General features: G+C 41.5%; 2 protein-coding genes across 9 annotated transcripts in view; one reads left to right on the top strand and one right to left on the bottom strand.

The window, feature by feature from the left end:
* Positions 1-2,614: 2,614 nt before the first annotated feature.
* Positions 2,615-7,788, bottom strand: myadma (myeloid associated differentiation marker a). 3 transcript variants are annotated; one of them, XM_080791955.1, is made up of 3 exons: positions 7,680-7,778; positions 7,465-7,551; positions 2,615-5,783 (listed from the first exon to the last, which is right to left on the bottom strand). In XM_080791955.1, the coding sequence occupies exon 3, from the start codon at positions 5,652-5,654 to the stop codon at positions 4,809-4,811; it is 846 nt and encodes a 281-aa protein (XP_080648081.1). In that variant the 5' UTR covers positions 5,655-5,783; positions 7,465-7,551; positions 7,680-7,778; the 3' UTR covers positions 2,615-4,808. The 3 variants fall into 3 exon arrangements, with proteins under 3 accessions (XP_080648081.1, XP_080648082.1, XP_080648080.1); XM_080791956.1 differs by lacking the exon at positions 7,465-7,551 and having other exon boundaries at positions 7,680-7,788; XM_080791954.1 differs by having other exon boundaries at positions 7,465-7,736.
* A 1,403-nt stretch (positions 7,789-9,191) lies between these two features.
* arhgef11 (Rho guanine nucleotide exchange factor (GEF) 11) overlaps positions 9,192-20,030 on the top strand; it is a 40,032-nt gene continuing 29,193 nt past the window's right edge. For 4 of the 6 annotated variants that reach the window (XM_080791950.1, XM_080791948.1, XM_080791952.1 and 1 more), the window contains exons 1-7: positions 9,192-10,834; positions 16,066-16,157; positions 16,813-16,917; positions 17,434-17,483; positions 18,050-18,107; positions 18,321-18,520; positions 19,301-19,372. In XM_080791950.1, the coding sequence (XP_080648076.1) occupies positions 10,800-10,834; positions 16,066-16,157; positions 16,813-16,917; positions 17,434-17,483; positions 18,050-18,107; positions 18,321-18,520; positions 19,301-19,372 (612 nt within the window). In that variant the 5' untranslated portion in view covers positions 9,192-10,799. The remainder of the gene's footprint in view (positions 10,835-16,065; positions 16,158-16,812; positions 16,918-17,433; positions 17,484-18,049; positions 18,108-18,320; positions 18,521-19,300; positions 19,373-20,030) is intronic. The other 2 variants (XM_080791949.1, XM_080791951.1) reach the window with 2 other exon arrangements.

The raw sequence follows: 20,030 nt of genomic DNA, 5'->3' as shown, positions 1-20,030 counted from the left end.
GTTTTGTTCAATTGTGTTTGCCTAAGTATTTATTTTGTTGGTCTATTGTTGGCCAGTATTTCGTTTTTGCTTTTGATATGTGAATTGCGCTGAAGAAAACTGTCTGGAGGTTGGTGGAGGAGTTTGGGGGAAATAAAAGCCCTTAACTACCATTTCTGACTGTTCTTGGAGCCTTGGCCGTTCGGGCAACTTCAGTCTGGTATTCAGCATTTACTTACTTAAAGTACCTACTACTTATTATGCATAATGTCCCAAGTTTTCAAATGTATAAATATTTAGAAAATAGCAGATATACGAGCTCACAATACTGTACATCACATCGTGTCACATTGTGAGCTTCTGGATCAGCTATTTTCAGCAATTTTCAGTTGTAGTGGAGTAGAAGTAAATGTACAGAAAATTGCTCACTGCAATTAACCCTGTAAGTCACATTGTTTCCCCAAAACATTACACACAGACTAGACTAGGAAACATGTATAGGCGTGCCCCAAGGCATGCTGGGAAGGGAACTGTCAGGGAAGCCCTTAACTGCCTTTTTTTTACTCCCTGGAAATAAAAACTTCTGGGTTTCTGAGGCTACTAAACTGCCTGAAGCTTCAGAAAATTACTTGATATGAATTTATTGAGAACATGGGATTCATCCTTTAGAAAACAATGTCCCTATTATGTCATCAAGTTGAAGTTGATTATCTGATAGTCATCAAATTTAAAGTCAATTTGAATGATGCCCTTATACAGTATGTGTGTAAAGTTGTAAACCTATTGAAAATCAATATACAGTAGGCTATATTATAGGCTACTGTATCTTGCTTATCATCTATGATAACCCATCTAAGATCATAAACATACTTTCTTATTTACCTCATTCTCTTACGAGGCAAATTTCATACCCGACCAAAAAACTTACATTATATTTGAATATGAAGACAACCAATAGTAACAATATAAAAACAACAAATTCAAACTAAATCTAGGGTATAATGAACGCATCAATTTATATTTATTCTCGGTCAAAATATTATAAAAACTGGGCATAATACATTCCAATATTCAATATTGTATTCATTCAAGAGGATCCAATAAGAAAAAGATAATATAATTCCCAAATTAGAGTGGTTTTTAAAAATATTTATTCACCTGACTGTACCAAACGTGACACCCCCTCACTCAGTAGTAAGATGCTAAAGTGGGGCCTGGAAAAATGTAACTCATCGTGTGTCATCAAAAAACGCAAGTTTGTTTTCTGGAGCCTTGGCCTCTATACTGCATAATGTATTCCTTCTCCAGTTGTCTGCTTTGGTTTCAATGAAATTCACAACTTGCCTAAAGGTGCTGTAAGCTGTAATTTGTGAGAGAAAAAAATGTGTATAAAACGTTTAAGCTCTAGTCTATATTGTGTTTGTAATCATTTCTATAGGGGACTCCACATCTCTTTCATAAACTATCAGGCGGTTAGTGGTTACCAATTTTCATCGAGTCAGGTGAGAGTACCCATTTATCAGCTTCAATTTAGTGTTCCAGTTCCAATTATGTCTGCTAATTGTTTTGTTCATCACTTTCGATTTGTTTATGATTTTTCTCTCCTGGGGAAACCCTTGTTACTGAACAATAGGCCATCACTCTAGGCTATAAGCAATGATTACTAAGACAGTCAAACTGTCAAACCAAACTAAGCTTCTTCTACGTAAGGGTAGAGTCCGTTCTCCTATATGGCAGTGAATGCTGGACCTTGAAGCCAACCCTGCAGAAGTCTTTCGATGGGTGCTACACCAGAATGTTGCGGGCAGTACTCAACATCAATAAGAGCACACATGTTACAAACACAACTCTGTATGATGGAATGCCAAGGGTGACCCAGAAAATAGCAGCCAGGAGAATGAGACTAGCAGGACACTGCCAAAGACACCAAGAGCTGCCAGCCAGTAAACTAGTGCTGTGGGAACCAACACACGGGCACCGGTCACGAGGACGTCCAACGCTAACATACGTGGATGTACTCAAGAACGACGCAGGAGCGCAAAGTACCAACGAACTGGCCAGATGTATGGAGAACCGGGATGACTGGAAACGACGATGGAGGGCTCGTCTGAGGACGACCTAGAGAGAATATAACTTTTGTTTTTCCTATGCCCAGCTTTGTGTGTTTGTGTATACCCTGGCCTATAGCAATGATTTGAATTGGCTGAGCATGGAATGTGAGGATAAAATAAATCACACTTGTGTGAAGTGAGGGCGATCTTATCATCATACGTCAGTCATCATCACATTCCATGATCAGTCAATCAAATCATCACAAATGTCATTCCGGCCAATCACTTTTGGCGTCTTCACTTTTCTGCCCTCACTTTTTATCCTCAATATGTACTTTGCTCAGCCAATCAAATCATCGCTATGGGGTGGTCAGCCAATCAATTCATCGCTAAAATTCACACAAACAGACAAAGCTGGGCATAGGAGGAGCTATAGCGCTCCTCAAAAATGAGGAAAGAAAAGTGATGACGCCAATTGTGTATGTATGATGGTAAGAGCGCCCCTCACTTCACACAAGTGTGATTTTCAACTGGGTTTTCAACAACAACTAACTAACTGATAACTAACACACAACAAACGTGTATCACTTAAAGCTCCTTTATTTACTTTTTGGCTTCAGAATAGGTGGATGGGCAAGAGCAGGAACAAAAACATATCAGAGACATTTAAAGCACAGCATTTAAAGCATTTCAACTTAAGGTATTATAATTATCTACAAACATAGTTTATTCACTTACTGTCTTAAAGGGACACGTTTAGAAGATTTAGAACACTTTCCTGGGGGTCTTTATGTGTGTAATATGTGGTTTTAGATATTTTAGATTTTAGCAGTGAGCCCAGTGTCAGTGTCTCTGATGTCATGGACACTGGGCCCACTTACTTCCTGGACTACATGGTCTCAGTAACAGCCTGGGCACACTTTAGATTCCATCCGGGGAGAAAAGAAGCTGGTGGATGGAAAAGAAGCTCCACCCACGTCCCACGCGGCAGGTTGCCGCTGGGGCAAGCTTTTCCGGGAATCTGGCCGATGCGGCAACCTGCCACATGGGTGGAGCTTCTTTTCCATCCACCAACTGTCTAAAAACCCAGAAAAGACGTCGGGAGTCAGCTTCTTTTGGCCGCGCATGGAATATTAGATGTGCCCATACCCACAGCTCTCCCATATCCACAAGGAGGAGCAGTGCACCAAAGCATAATGATAATTGTAGTCCAGGAAGGAAGTGAGCCCAGTGTCCATGACATCATAGACACTGGGCTCACTGATAAAATCTAAAATATATAAAACCACATATTACACACATAAATATCCCCAGGAAAGTGTTCTAGATTCAAACGTCATTAACATATATATTCTTTGCAAAAACAGCGAAGTGTACCTTTAATGTCAGTCCTCATATGTTTAAAAAATAAACAAACAGTACAAGTGATGTCAAATTGGTGCCAGTGCCCAGTAAGCATTACAGTGCGATAATTGAACACAACATTTCTATAAATATGTATTAATAAGGTTACATTATAGTTTATTGTAATTTCTTGGAACACATACTCCCTCTTCGTTGGGTGTACCAACACCACTGTATACATATATAATATGAAATAATTAATTTGAAATAATCTGTAACTGATTAACCTTAACTGGACCAGGTTCACATTCAAGGCACAGAAATTACAGTATTTGAATACGTGTGAAGCTTCTATGGAATTTGTCATAAATCTCTTGTCATAAATCTCTTGTTTAGGACCCCAGACGCCATAATATGTTGGCCTCTGGGTGTCATAAACGAGCCATGTCATGTTCATTACCCAACATTGAGTTTAGCTGGGTTTGACTGAGCACTCTAAAGCCAGACCAAAGGGTCGAGACAGGACGAGGCGTTGTTTTGCCAATTATTTGGGGACCCACTTGCAATACGCGCACAGCAAGGCCCTGCCCCACAGGTTGAGAAGCACTACTTTAAGTTTCAGGAACCCAAATGGATCACGAATGTACTCGTGACAATTGCTGTTTGGTAAAAAAAAAAAAAAAAAAGGCACTTCATACATATTGTAAAAAGGTTTGACTTAATTGGGGTGATAATGAAAACTAATAAAATAATATTTTATAGGCCTACTGGGAAAGGTTGAAGTTTCTAAAAAAAAATCTCTGTGATCGCTCCCTATTTTAAAACTCTTTGCAAGTTTTTACCTCGTTGCACTGTCATTGATCAAAGCAAGATCCTCCACATTGTATTTTGCACAGAATTTAGCATACATACGTTATAGCTTGTATACCTTATCCAACGACCTTAACAAAACTTCAATTATGGCAGCAGAGCTATGACATGGTCTCACTGCACAGATGTTTGCACAAGCACAAAGTCAGCTTTTTCCACCCTTTATGTTCTTTCTGGGTTTCCCTCTCTCGGTGGTTAGCTCAGAATTACACATCTGTGACAGAAAATAAGATAATAAAACACTTAAGGGCCCTATTTTCGTCAGTGCTAACCCCCTTATCCCTAAACTTTGCCTTTTTTACTATTTTGATTTTTTTTGAATAGTTCAAATAGCTGATCTACAAGCTCACAACGTGTTGATGTAGATCGGCTATAGTTGAACAATTTTAACATGTTTTTCAAAATAGTAAAAAAGGCAAAGAGGTTTAGGGATAAGGGGTTTAGCACTGACGAAAATAGGGCCCTTAGCGTTCTATTTCACTAGTACTATATTTATTGTATAAATATAGATATGGTGTATTCACTTCTATTTCTATTACTCCACACTCCTTTTCCCGTGTTCTCTCAAATGCTGACAAACACCAGTCTGGCAGAGTACACGAGGTCCGCCACGTAAAGCAGGAAGTTGATCGCGGTGAGCACCGCCGTGGCGATCACCTTCGAGTCCTTCCGACCCTGGTAACGCTTGTCGAACTGGAACACGGGCCAGATGATGGTGGCGGTCAGGTACATGATGACGGCAAGGAGGCCGTACGCCGACAGGAACTTGGAGAAGGGCACTGGGAGGTATCCAGTGCACTCGCCCACGCACAGCACCACCACCACCATGGACAGGATGAAGCAGATGCAGTACACCGCCATGCACCACTCCAGCGCCGGGTGGCTGTCGTACGTCACGGGGTTGCTGCTAACCAGGATGAAGATGACGCAGGCCACGAAGGTCTGGCACACCTTCAGCAGGCCTGGCGCCGTGGCCATGTAGCCCGCCACCTCTCCGGGCCGGGCCTTGGAGAGGATCACCTCGCCCACGTAGGCCACGGCCGCCAGGCAGGAGAAGACCGTGGAGGCGATGCGGTAGCCACGCGCCTCGCCGAAGATGCGGTCCTTGAGGAACCAGAGAGGGAAGAGGACCGAGGCGGAGAGACAGAGCAGGGCAGCGTAGCAGGCGATGGTGATGGGGAAGTTGTTCCAGGACACGGGGGCTCGGGCCTGGAGGCCGAACTGCTCCACCAGGAGAACCAGCAGGGTGCCGGCGAAGCTGAAGGCCCAGCAGAAGATGCACCAGTCAGCTATACCTCCGTGAGGAAGCACGGCCCCGTGGGCTGCCACGCTGAAGGCCACACAGGTGAACACGAGTGCTGCCAAGCGAACCCATAGCAGTTGTGAAGTGGACAGCACAATCAGTGGCATGATGATTGAGGTCAATGTCAGAGGGTCAGTGCGTGGTGTCCGGAGAACCCTTTAGTTTAGAGTGATCTGTGAGACGATTCTGCGTGTGTCCTTTATTATCACATCCCTTGTCGACACTTAGCAAATTTTCTGTAAGGAAACAAAGGAAATGGAACATGATTAGAATAAATTGGTTGTTGGTGCCATCTCTTAGGCCTATTCTATGTTCCAAAATAGCAGAGCTTGCAGATCTGCGATTTTTGAATAGCCAACGCTATAAATCTAAAATCACACAGATAAGTTTTAATGGATTAAAGCCAATACCATTAATATGTGTTTCTTAGTTGTTATATTTTGTATCATATATTTTATATTACTGTGGCTCAGCCCAGTGTTTGACCAAGACATTATTTGTAAAGAATGTGTGTGTGTGTGTGTGTGTGTGTGTGTGTGTGTGTGTGTGTGTGTGTGTGTGTGTGTGTGTGTGTGTGTGTGTGTGTGTGTGTCTGGAAAGTCCCTGCATGGCACAGAGGAGAGTCAATAATAATAGCACCATCTACTGTACAAACTATGGCGTGCCGTTTTGGCAGTCTCCATGATATTGAAATGGGTTTCCTACATCTAATCAGTAATCATAGACAGTTTCTTATTTGTTTTGACCGTGATGGCACATATAACTTGCATTGTCATATTTTGAAATGTATAGAGCATAAATAACTGAACACAGTCTTTGTCTGGTCATGTTTTTGATTTATTGACTGAATAGGCCTACTTTAACTACTTTAACAGTAGCCTGCAGGTTTCATTGTGGTCCATTGTACTCAGTAATACAATACAATACAATACAATACAATACAATACAATACAATACAATACAATACAATACAATACAATACAATACAATACAATACAATACAATTAAAATACATAATGATAGAAAACTCAGCATCAACCGGTATATTTACATATGATGAAATAAAACCCTCTGCTTTAAGGTTCAAGATTACTCAACCGCTGCACAGATTCAACGTCTAAAGTCCCTCTGGAGATAACGTGCATCAAATACATTATTTTGTATTGCAAATCCATAGGACTATTGTTTATTCAATCAGAGCAGACCTAAAGGCCACAACAGTCGCTGCAGTCCATTAGCCATGAATTTCATTGCCACACTTCCCCTTTCAGTAATAATACTCATGCACACAGCACAGGAAATTACTTAACATAACAACACATCTACACAGGAACCCATGAGCACCACCCAGCCGAACTTTAAACCAATACAAATTGAAATTCTACTGATGCTTTCAGTGGTTCTCAACCTTTTCAGGCTGTGACCCTCCAAAAGAATTATATTTGAACCAGGGACCCCTCCCCCCCTATCCTGACAAGCATTTGGAATGTAGGAGATGAGGGATTCAATTTAGTGAAAATATATAGGCTCACAACGCCTCAGCTCACACTCTACAAAAGTGGTCTTACCCTTTAACATTAGTTTTCTAATTTATGGAATTTATTAGATTTTTCTTTGATTTCGTCATGAAATTACTGAAAAGATCATTGAGCTACTTTTTTGGGAATGCAGCTTTAAGCCTTGTAGGGACTATAATAAACACACTGCGCACACACACACACACACACACACACACACACACACACACACGCACACACACACACACGCGCGCGCGCACGCACGCACGCACACACACACACACACACACACACACACACACAGAGGACACCGTTTTAAAGGTAAAGTTTGTTGCCTAACGGAAATCGATGGATAGGCCTATGTTTTAAGTTTAGAACTGTAATAAAGAATGATACTCACTGATTATCTATAAACACCAGGCCGGAGAAGACAATAGTCTGCATGGATAGCGGACACGCCACCGTCATAGCTCTAGAAATAGCCAGCCTAGAACAGGATGTTAAAACGAAAGGAAGAAAGAAAGAAAACATTCTTGACACAACATGCAAAGTCTTGCCTCGTATAAATGGTACGAGGCTAAAACAAAGCGCATGATTAGTCTTCTTCGTTCTTACCGGTCTGAGGTTCTGTTTCATAATTCTGTGCTCTTGCCAGCTATGTTCCTATCTTAACTTGCGTACTTTACGTGCCGAGGCTCATTCACTGCATTTCTGCAAGTCTGTGTCTACCCCACGCCCCATGATGCCCAAATTTGGTACTGTGGTGTGCTGTGCGCTCCATGATTCATCCCTCTCCAAGTACATTTTGGGGGTCGCGTGGTGGGCTGTGGCTAAAATAAAGGGCCAAGAGGATATGGCTGACTGCAGTGCTGCTGAGCCAGTATAGAGTTGAATTGATTAAAAGAGAAACATGTTACAGGAGATGAGGAGATTCCGACTCCTATATCCAAGTCACGTTTATTCTCTCTCTAATCGCTCCCTGCCTCCCACGCTCGCGCGCACACACTCACGCGCGCGCTCGTATATAGTCAAATAATTTATGTTAAGCAGCACAATAAGCATTTATAGTAACTTGAGTAAATGTTATGCAGGTCAGGCGGCCTTTGCTTATTCGAAGTATAGGCGTAGGTTAAAAAGTTGGAAACAGTATAGTGTGACTGACTGTCTGACTTCACTTGAAGGTTAAAGTTAAACATATATAAACACTTATCAACTCCGTTTTCTTTTGAGATATTTCACACTCACAGACAGTGAACAAATAGGCCTACAGGCTAGGCCTACTTATAAAAACACTATAAATTCCCAGATCTAACTTGGTGATTGTCAGATTAGAATTTCGCTTGCTGTAACGAAGTCTGCCCAGAAGAGGGCAACATTGTTTGTGTGATTTGTTGGACATGGTGTAGTAATAGAGTCAGCCCCAATCAATCAGTCTAGGCTACAACATGTAAACAAATAAATAATATATACGGTGTCAATGTATTATTCTGCTCTTGGCAGAACAATGTTGACAACTCATTACATTTTTACGGGTTACTTTGCAGTAGCGGTCTTTTGCGGCTAAATTATGCCAATTTAAAATGCAGACCAATTTGTTTAAAACAATAAACATCCTAGTATTGTCATTTGTGTCCCCAGGTCATACTCATAATACAGCATATCTTATGTAGGATAAGCCAAAACACTAATTCCAAAAAACGTATCTTATACTATTAAAGCTCTTCTACCAGAAAAAGGGTATTTGTACCTCAGAGTGAAATGGATAAAATAATGGTTTGCTAATTTTTTTATTCAAATTCAGTTATACAAATATAACTAATCAAAACGAAATCAAAAATTCGAATTCTTATCACACACACACACACACACACACACACACACACACACACACACACACACACACACACACACACACACACACACACACACACACACGCACGCACACACACACACACACACACACACACACACACACACACACACACACACACACACACACACACACACACACGCGCGCACTCACGCTCTCCTGGGCAGAAGGTGGCGGTAATCCACCATCACGTTGGGATGCCATCCGCATTCATAATTCTACATGAAGAAGACTGAAGTACTAGGGTTGGTGTTCGAAGAAGAAGACACTGCACGGAAAACAACAAGACTGTGGATTTTAATGTCAACCATTTGAGCATTTCAATGGACTCCGAATAATTAGAATAATCTCAAATGCTGCGATATAATCACTTAAACCGCTCGTATGCAGCTGGAGAGTAACGTTGTTGCTGCTGGCTTGGTTCCATTACCTGCATGCCTAGGCTAGCCAGCTAGCTTTAGTTAGCCGTTCCGCACTACCGACACGGTGGCGCACGTCGACGCCGACCGACAGCGTCCTTGGTCGGCCTCGGTCCCGACGCGACGCCGGGGATTGCCACCGTTGGCCCAGCTCGACACTAGGCCTCGTTATAGATGGTCGTTGATGTTTCCTGGGTAACTAACTCATATTTTGTGTAAATAATATCGTTTGCATGACGTACGGGCCTCCATTTTTCGACGAGCCCCATAGCAAAGCTTTACAGGTAACACTAGACTAGAGGCTTGTTTACACTGACTACAGTATGCGAGCCAACACACTGGCACTGTTTACATTGGGGGTCAGACCTGGCTAGCACTAGACTGCATTGATCTACTAACTGCACTGTTATAAATGTATTGTAAACTCAGTAGCATTACCAATGTAATGTTTGTATGAGCTGCTGTATCAATATAATATTGATACCATGATGATATGAGACTAGAAAGCTATTGTGTTATTTCATTTGTGAATACCAGCCCCAGATGTTAGCCTTGCTAGGGTCTCACTGACAAAGCAAATGAACCAAACTAGTGCCTGTTGTATGGGGCTATTAGGTCTCCAGTGTTCAAAGCCACATACGTAAAGTTTTGTTAAATAGATTATAGCCAGTAACTAGCACTACAATATTCCTGTTAGACTACGCAAGGTACTACTGTTTGGGTGATTTTAGAATTGCACACATCTGCAATGCAATGTACGTACGCTCAGCTGAATGTGTGTTAGTTATGTTTGGTTTAAGCGTGTAGACAGCACACGGCCTGGGAGTTGGGAGTTGACCTCAACACAGTGAGACTTCCCCTCAAATAATTCATAATTGATGACCTCTCTGAGGAACCGAGCTCTTCTTTTTTTCCCCTGTCAAGACTACAAGGAAACCCCTACATTAAGCCGTCAACACACTTTACTTATGAATTCATTCATCATTCATTGATGAATTATATTCATTTTGCACCAGCACAATCTAATTTAAAATGACAGCAAGGGGACGAAAGGATTAGACTTTTGGTTTTTGGACTTATATTGGACTCGTGTTTTGTTGACCGTCAATACTGTGATAGATGTGGCACTTTGTTAACTTGCAGCACCTTGGCCAAACCGCCCGTTGGCGTACGCCCCTGAATCACTAAAACATGAAGAGCATCTTCAGAGCATTCAGTGAATCAGACCACCTTCCCGCTAGTTGATGCACACAGCGTGGGAGATTTTGGACTGAACTTCCAGTTTGAAAGCCCAGTGGAGGTTTATAGAACCCCTTTAGCGCACCGTGGACTGATAAACTAGAAGAGGAGAGTGATGGTGTTGCCAGTCATCCAGTGACAGAGCTGGGCCTGTGGATATCTCACAGTCACACCTGAGACAGTGGAGCACCATCTCAAGCTGCAGACATGAGTCTTCGCCAGCCCACCTCCACACTGGACAGGTAACAAAGGCTGTTTGTTGGCTTGGATTTGGCATGATCCCTCCCCAGCCAACCAAATGTGTTTTTTCCCTTAAATCAGTGGTTTTCAACCAAATGGTCCGGGGACCACCATTGGTCCCTGAGGGTGTCCCAGGTGGTCCCCAGCTAAATTATGGAGAGTTGGTAACCAAATGTACCCTTAACTCTTGAAAGCGTAAAATGAAACCAAATGGACCGGTTTAATTTAATGCTCTCAAGAGTTACATTGTTAAAATCAGCATAACTTAATTTACAAGAATTCTACACAATTCGAGAATGTAGAAGAATTGTTATTTTGATTTGTTATTTTGATCAACATTTGCCTATCTATGGTAACACCTAACACGTCAATACAGCATGGAATTGTGGATAAAATCTTATCGAACGACAACAAAATATTCTTTAGTTTTGGGTCTGAGAGGCTAAATCTCATCAAAAGGTGCTCTGTGGATCAAATGCCAAATAAACAATGGGCCTTGATATGAAAAAGGTTGAAAACCACTGCCTTAAATGTTTAGATATTTCTCACTCATGCAGATACAAGCAGCATAATGCTGGTGGAACATTTAGGGTGATGCTTTCATCCAGAGCAAATTATTTAAAATAATGACTGAGAATGAGATGAGGCTTTTTGTTTTGCAAATATTCCCCAAAGAACATTTAGAGTAAGTAGGAGTGCTGGGCTCCAAAATTACAATGCCGACTGGCAGCCGCAGGTAATAGATGGTATATTATTGACCATTTGAGAGAGCAGTGTTGGGTAGAATGTTAATATAAGACCTCAGAATGAAAGAAAGGCACACCGTCAAAGTTCTGTTGCTGATGTAGAGTAGACCATTACTGATCGTTTTTAGGTTGCAGCTGATTGAGAAGAGACTGGTGAGTATAGGGACATACTGTAAACTACAGGTATTGTTCCACTAACGCTTGCCAAAAAAAAGAGAGAAAGATGCGGATTGGTCTCAGTCTTTGAAGGGATATGCTAATCAGATTCTGTTGTGCTAGACTAGCTTTAGTCTTTAGTGTTTGTTTTACTGCTGTTGGGTTTCTGGGCATAACAGTACTTTTATCACCTTTCCCCCAAAAATGCAGCTCTCCCAGCTCAACCAATTTACAATTTCTTTATCTTTTGTGAGTTGCTGTCAGTCGGCCAGGCTCCTTTTGGGAAGAACAAGTCAGGCAAGCTGAGAGTTGCTAAAACTGCTCACTTTAGCATAAAGAGTGGAAACAATAGAAAGCTCCCTTCAATATCAAGACCGAAACAGAGTCAGTCGGGCAGAGGGAGAAACGGATGAGAGAAGAGTATTGCATGACTATTGTCAACTGGCAAGTAATTATAGAGGGCATGCGCAGGCATAAAGTGAGTGGCAAAGTGAGTGACAAAGTGAATGTAATGTTGATTAATGCAATCAAATAGGACTTTTCTGTTTGGATATATGGGCTGTCAAGGCCAGAAAGTATTTTCTTGCCACTCAGTAGGCGTTCCCGCATTACTTCCGGGTATGATGATGTCACGCGCATACCCTCTATTGATTTGTGTTTAGTTTAGTGTTCATCTATGAGTGTAAAGTATTGTGTTTGGCTGTTTGTTCTGTGTGTAGATCTGTTTGTCGTGATCTTGCTCATTTAACTTGTTTGCTGTTGGTGACTGACCAACATTAGGGCCCCCAACTGTGGCTGTGATCATGTTTGTCCTGTTGATGGAAGGATGGCTTTTTTGCTATTTGTCTTGCATTGTCTTGTCTCCTTGTGTACACTACTTCCTGTGTCTGTGTATGTCACGTGACAGTGGGCCAGCCAATAAGAAACCTTCCCACCTGCTCAGGTAGGACAGCTGTGCAATGGGAGTCCTCTTCATTGGGATGAGGGGGGGTGTCAGTGCTACTGAGAACATTAACACATTTCCACTGCTTTCATTCTGCAGTGGTGTGGCACCACAGCTACAACACAAAAACAAAGAATACACCAGTGTATACACAGATGTATGTTTAAAAATCACACCTGTGGGAAGTGAGGGGCGCTCTTATCATCGTACATCATCCAATTAAAAAAATAATATACTTCCTCATGAATTACTTTGTCAACTTACCATGATACATGTTAATAACAATGTTACAAAGCTAGCACTCAAAAATAGTGTGTTCCTATGACCAGCTTTTGGTGTGTGTAAAACCCAAATTTTGTCCTAACGCAAACATTAAATGCCATTGATTGCCATTGTGATTGGCCGGAATGAGATGATGTATGATAATGAACGATAAGAGCACCCCTCACTTCCCACGGGTATGATTTAAAAATAAATGATACAATTAGCGTTTCAACCTACAGTAAAATCAACTGTATGTGGGGAATGGACACTAAAATGCCACAACTGCTGCATGAAAACAGCGGTGGAAGTATACTTCATTTGTTCTAACTTGCTGCAGCTGAGGCTGTTCTTTGATTTTTTTTATACGTAACATGGGTCAGCCAGAGTAGCCAATAGCCATAGCCGTCATCACAAATGTGATCAGCACATTTGGGCAAGTGGCTACTGGCTATGGCTGAATTTAGGCCAAGGAGTGTTTTTAGTGCAAAACTATAATGCTTGGAATGAATTCAGAATCATGTAAACCCCCTTGTTTGACATGTCACATGCTACTTAAAGTATGATAAAATTTGGACATTTTTGCCATATATTGGTTGTCTATGGTGCATGTAGTATACAAAAATGGCCATAACCTTTTCTCGAGATGTTTCCGGCAGAGCAGACCTCTCACTCTGTGAACCTTGATGACCAAGTGAATAGAAAAAACACAAATAAAAAGTATGTCATGATGACATCACAGGTTAATCTCTATTCCTTGAGCTTTTGGGCCTGTGTCTCCCCGGCTATTGGCAACCTAACAAGAAGTCATTCAAGTCAACCCTCAGTCGTGATGTGCTACTCTGCCACCTTGCGTGCTGGATATAGTATTGTAAATTCAACAACATACAGTGCATATCATTTGACAATACCAATATATCTGCAATAAGTCAATATTGGCAGACTGATGTATCGCCTGGCCCTAAAGAGCAGTTGCTATCGCGCTGTTCAGGCCCGGTGATCTTCAAGTTCAGTCATCAACCAGGCAATACTCATTGGCATGTAAACCGTGAAAATGCATGGGATAGTTTTATAAGCACACCTTATTAATCAAAATATTGTCTCATATCTAAGAAAAGCCAGTGATTGCAGTCCATGTAAACATAGTCTGTGTTAACAATCATTAAGCCTATAGAGTGTGGTATGGAGGGCTGCACGATTATGATTAAAACTATTCCTATTTTGCTGAATATTGTAACCACAATATTAATGTTGCAAAGGCTTTTCTTGGTCATTGTGCTTCTCTCCGTGTCATCCAATGTCCTCTGTGATCCTGATGGATGGGAAGATGGGTTACCATGTACAGTACAGGTTATTAATCTTTGTATAAGAGCAAGGAGAAAAGGGAACAGCGCAGCAGCTGACCAAATAACATGGTGAATTAGCCTAATCGACAAGTTTCATGATTGAAATAAAAATCACAATTTTCAGTTATTTTGGTCGGATTAATCATTGTGCAGCCCTAGTGGGATGTAAAGCAGTAAGTATCTCTTAAACATTTTTTTGTGCCAATGGTCCCCAAATTGAGAGAGATAGCGTGGCACAAAGTTAAGTGACATGCTATGTCACTTGTGTATCTGCTATTTTTGATATATAAATGGTTAAAATGATTGATGTATTAACATGTTTTAGCTGGGGACCCCCTGGAGCCCGCTCAAGGACCCCTGGGGGTCCCCAGACCCCACTTTGAGAACCACTGATGTAAAAGGACATGTTTTGGCCTTATATTTGTCCATGCCCTCACTGTTCTGCTTCTTTCTCTAGACGGCACCTCATCATACTTAATGTCTGCTTTCTTCTTCTTTGTGTGTGTGTGTATCTTTTACTTTTCTCTCCCTGCCCCCAACCTTTTCTGCCTCGCTTTCAGCCCTTTCGCTGCTTGGTGAGTCTGAATGACTGCTTTCCTTTACTGCTCTAAATGCCTCTAAAAAAAAAAAAAAAAAAAGCCAAATAGTACTATTACCCGTAATTGCCAGTGTGTCACCACTGCACTGTCCACCTTTTAGTTTCTTATCGCTCTGTTTTTGTCACTCTGCCTCTCTCTACCCTTTTGCTATCTCACTCTTTCGTGTGTGTGTGTGTGTGTGGTCTCCCCACTCACGCAATGCTATGGCCAAACAGCAAAAACATTATAAAACACATTATACAAGTTAAAATGGACAGTAATTAACAATATTTATCGGGGGGGGGGGGCAATATGTCACAACGGGTAAGGACTAGTAGTAATAATAGTCATCATAAAGACACAAATGGTTATAGTACAGTTGATGCTAGTAAAATATGCCATACATTTAAGGTGTTAGAGTAAAAATTAACAGTGTAATTTAGGGGTGTTGTGGATGAAGAAAGTATGTATTGGGGTGCTCTGAGCCGCCAAAGTTTGAGGTCCATATAATGTTAGTTTGTTTTATGATGGGATTAAAAGGTTGACACATTAGGGGTAGACTTGACTAGACAATAGTGATAAGCTTAGAGCCTAAGTTAGACAGCATTAACACCAATGTTCTATTAACCATAGCGCCTGGACTAGACTTAATAATACCCCCCCATTCCAGCAACCATGTCTGTTACTCTCTTTTGTGCACCTGTTGTGTTTTATCCTTATTCTAGTCTCTGTCTCTTTTCCGTTCCCTATCCCTACCTCCCTCGTACTCGCATCTCACCATATGCTATTCATATGTCTCTGTTTTCTGAGCGTACTTTGCAAGCCAAAGAGTACATATTTGTGATGTCACTGATCATATGACTCCAGGTTTTAGACCTCCAGATCTAGACTAAATAGAAGGGGGGAACTGTTTTATTATTTCTCTAAGGTATATTAATGACATAGTTCAATGTTGAAAATGAGTGGTATTCCCTTTTAAGGCCAATTTCATAGTCCAGTTCGGTTAAGAGGTGACCACCGAAAACTACAACATGACGTCACACCGCGGTGGTCACTGCTCACACATCTCTCTGTTTTTACTAACCACCTCTTCACCGAAAACTGGACTATGAATAGGCCTTTACACCTCTTTCCTTCCATCTCTCCCCAGTTCCGCTCTATCTGTACTTAGATTTTGTCTCCTCTTGTCTTCTCCTTTCACAGGTTAAGCAGCCTGACCATTGGGGACTCGGAGCGCAAGTCCTCTGGCACCCAGCAGAGGGAGACAACGGCCGACATCCCAGCTGAGAGCACTGGTAGGCGCTTGAAGATGAAAACACACACACACACACACACACACACACACACACACACAAGCACATGCTTGCGCAAGTTGCGCCTACACACACTTGAATAAATGGTACATTTTTGGAAGATGGAATGTCTCTGTATATCGATTGAAATTCATGTTATCGATATTCCTTCATGTATGTACATACACAGGCTATGTTTTTGTGAGAAATTCCCAATACAGTTGAGCTCAAAATCCTGTCTTCAATCCCTGTGATCGGCAAAGAGTCAGACGTGAGGAGGGAACACTTGTTTAGTTCACATGACATAATCCATTCTGTCCATCATGGCTTGCCAGAATTCACATTTGTGTGTTTTATTAATTTTTGTTTTATTTTCCCCTATTTGGGTTTGACATCATCTTGCTCCTCCACAATCTGCGGTGTCATTGCTAGTTATGTTTCTTATTTTATTAAATAATTGTTTACGGCATGTTTTTATTTTATTATCAACTTGTTTTTGCAAATAACTAGACTGATCAACTATACAGCACCTGAACTAATCACTAAAACGCAAACTAAACTAATGTGATTTTTATGTACTGAACTGTAGGACCCTATACAATACAATGTAGACTTCAGAGTCGGTCTGCTTGGCTAACATGTCACCCTCACTGCCCAGGTCCGGGTCTCATCCAGAGATGTGTGGTGGTTCAGAAGGACCAGCTTGGCTTCGGCTTCACCGTGTGCGGAGAGAGGATCAAGCTGGTACAAAACGTCCGCCCAGGTCAGCTCTATTTCTTATTGTGCATGCCCTTATGCAATTTCTTATTGTGCAAGTCTGCATGTCATGGACCGAAAATAGATAGCCTATTTTCACTTATTCATTATTTTAAGATTAAACCGTTTTTGAACTTTTTGAAGTGATCAAACTAGCAATAGAATGCATCTTCTGTCTTACAGAAAATCCTATTGATCTCAGATATTTCATGAAAGTAAAGGTTAATCCTAGCGTTTTGTTTTAAAATACAAAATTACAATTCGTAATAGCATCAATCTGCAATTACTTCAACTGGTTGGCTGTATGGCTACCAAACAACATTATTTTACACAGTGTGATAATTGTTTATAAAAACCCATGCAGCGCTCCTTTCACACCGTTCCACCATTCGCAGGACTTGGCCTAACAAACATGGTTTCAGTCATGAGATTTTATTTTGCTTTAATCCATGCATTATTTTGGTCGTGCTCTTCTCCTCCTGGGCCTCACCTTGTTGTAACTATACTGTTTGACTCCTTACAGGCGGAGCAGCGGTCAAGGCAGGAGTCCACGAAGGGGATCGAATCATAAAGGTTATTTTTGCCCAAATGTGCTGACCTCATCACATTTGTGATGACTGCTATGGCCGTTTTTAGACCAACTAATGTTTTTTGTGCAAAACAAATGCTTGGAATGGATTCAGAATCATGAAAACCCCCTAGTTTGACACGTCACATGCTACTTAATTTTTTTTGCCTTATATAGGTTGTTAATGGTATGTTCACATATTATGGCAATTATGAAAATTGCCCAACATATGCAAGTTAGCATCTGCCAGTTTCTAAATGCTGGGGACCCATACTCGACATTTCTAACCTAAAACGTTGGGGTACTAAAAAGTCAAAATGCCCGGGTTCACATTCTGGCAAGTGGACTAAATATAGACTACCGGTAGTATATTTTTGCCATAATTTTTTCCCCCTTTTATTAAAGCCATTTCCCGATAGTGACCACAGCCAGAGACTATGGGTATTTGAGGTTCCTTAGCATGAAAAAGTTTAAAAGTTTTAGTTTTATGTACTTTACAGTAGAAGGCTTCGTTGTTGGGGATAATTTAATTTCCTGTACACTTTACTTCATCTCTCTGTCTCTCAATCAGGTGAATGGCTCTCTGGTGTCCTCCATGTCTCATCAAGAGGTGGTGAAGCTCATCAAATGTGAGTACAAACAAAGTGTGAAAAGGCAACAAAATGCTTGTAATTCAAAAGCCTATTACCATAATGTCAGTACAAACTATGACTTTGGTACACGCTGGTGGTACACCTTCATAAGTACTTGAAATATTGGATCTTTCTAGTATTACACAGCCTAGCCACTGTGGCCCTATGGTCAACAATGTCAGTTAAAAATAATTCCATGTCATCCTCCAGCTGGGACTTATGTCGCTCTCACGCTACAAGGGCCACCCCCTTCGGCTGCTGCCCTGCCCCTAGAGCCCCTCCCCACTGACCTCTTACCCAATCAGAGGACGTCTCTGGGTGGGGAGGCCCCACCCCCTCCTCCTCCACCGCTGCCCTCTGGGCTGAGCAGCACGCCTTCCCAAAGAATCACTGGACCCAAGCCACTGCAGGTGATTCTGAGGCACACACACACTTAATACAACAACACCACCATACAATAACCCTTTAAGACCGGAAAAATTGTCTTTTAAATCCAGAATTCAGAAAACGCGTATGTTTCTATATCAGTGGTTCTCAAACCTTTACATGTCAAAGACTACCCACAATTATAATATTTGGCCGCCGACCCCCATCTCAAACTATTTTGTACCAGGGAGTTAAAAATGCATGCTTTCATTTTTTCTAAAATAGCAGATCTACAAATACGTTTTAGCTCAAATCTAAAATGACACAGATGCTTTCAGAAAGGGTTCAACCTGTGGTCCGGGGACCACCAGTGGGCCTTGAGGGGCCAGGTGGTCCCCAGTTAAATGATGGAGAGTTGCTAACCAAATGGGCCCTTATAGATCTTTAACTCTTGAGAGTGTAAAATGAAACCAAATTTCATTTTACGCTCTCAAGAGTTAAATTATCTGCATTGCTTAATTTACAAGAAGTCTTCACAATTCAATGTTTGCCTGTTATCTCTCCTAATGGTACCAACATCAATACAGAATGGAATTGTGGACAAAATCTTGTCCAACGACGCCAAAATATTCATTAGTTTTGGATCTGAGAGGCTAAATCTCATCAAAGGGTGGTCCGTGGCTCAAATACCCAATAATATGATATGAAAAGGGTTGAAAACCACTGGGTTAATGGGATACAGAAGCATGGAATTTCCTGCCAAGACCAAACCCATTTTATCTGCAGTGTTTTCCTCCTCAAAATCTTGTAAATGTGTCATTTAGGACCCGCAGGTACAGAAACAGGCCAGTGAGATCCTCAGGAACATGTTGAAGCAGGGAGAGGCGGAGCTCCAGGTACCCCACACACACACACACACACACACACACACACACACACACACACAAAGCTGAACAACCTTAACAAGGCCTCAGTTCATTGATTAATGAAAGTCTTTGCTAAGGTATAATGACTTTATTTTTTAACAATTTAACATTTAAAGTATTTTGTAATGGTCCTTCAAATGTGCATTCAAATATTTTAACAGAAAACTCACTACAGTATGCCATGCCAGGTGTTTTTCCTGTGTTCTCTGCTTCTTCACATGCAATGGAAAAACGAAGTGTTGACGGGCCAACCAGATTCGTCTGGAAACAGGCAACCATGGCCCAGTATTAAAATATGGGGCGGGACATTGCAAAACTGAGAGGGACTCCACGCGGTGATATTAGTATCGCTATGTGAGACTAGCTCCACCCACCCAGGGGCTGAAGCATAGGGGAGGGGCAGGGAGGAGAAGGGGCGTGATTTGTGGACTGTTACATCACCGTCCACAGGCAGACCACAGAAAATCCACTGAATGTTTAAAGTTCAGGTTTTTCTGGGTGCAATTGAGGTCAGAAAACCCTAAAAAAAACAATAAGAAAAATTACCACAAAAAAAAAATATGTCACCAGACTATTAGCATAATCAAGGTTTAACATTTGGAGCTTTTCATGGCCATTCATGACTAAT

The sequence above is a fragment of the Protomyctophum bolini genome (genome assembly GCF_963924005.1).
Source record: "Protomyctophum bolini genome assembly, chromosome: 20".
NCBI classification, from domain to species: domain Eukaryota; kingdom Metazoa; phylum Chordata; class Actinopteri; order Myctophiformes; family Myctophidae; genus Protomyctophum; species Protomyctophum bolini.
This window is presented reverse-complemented; position numbering and strand designations above follow the sequence as displayed.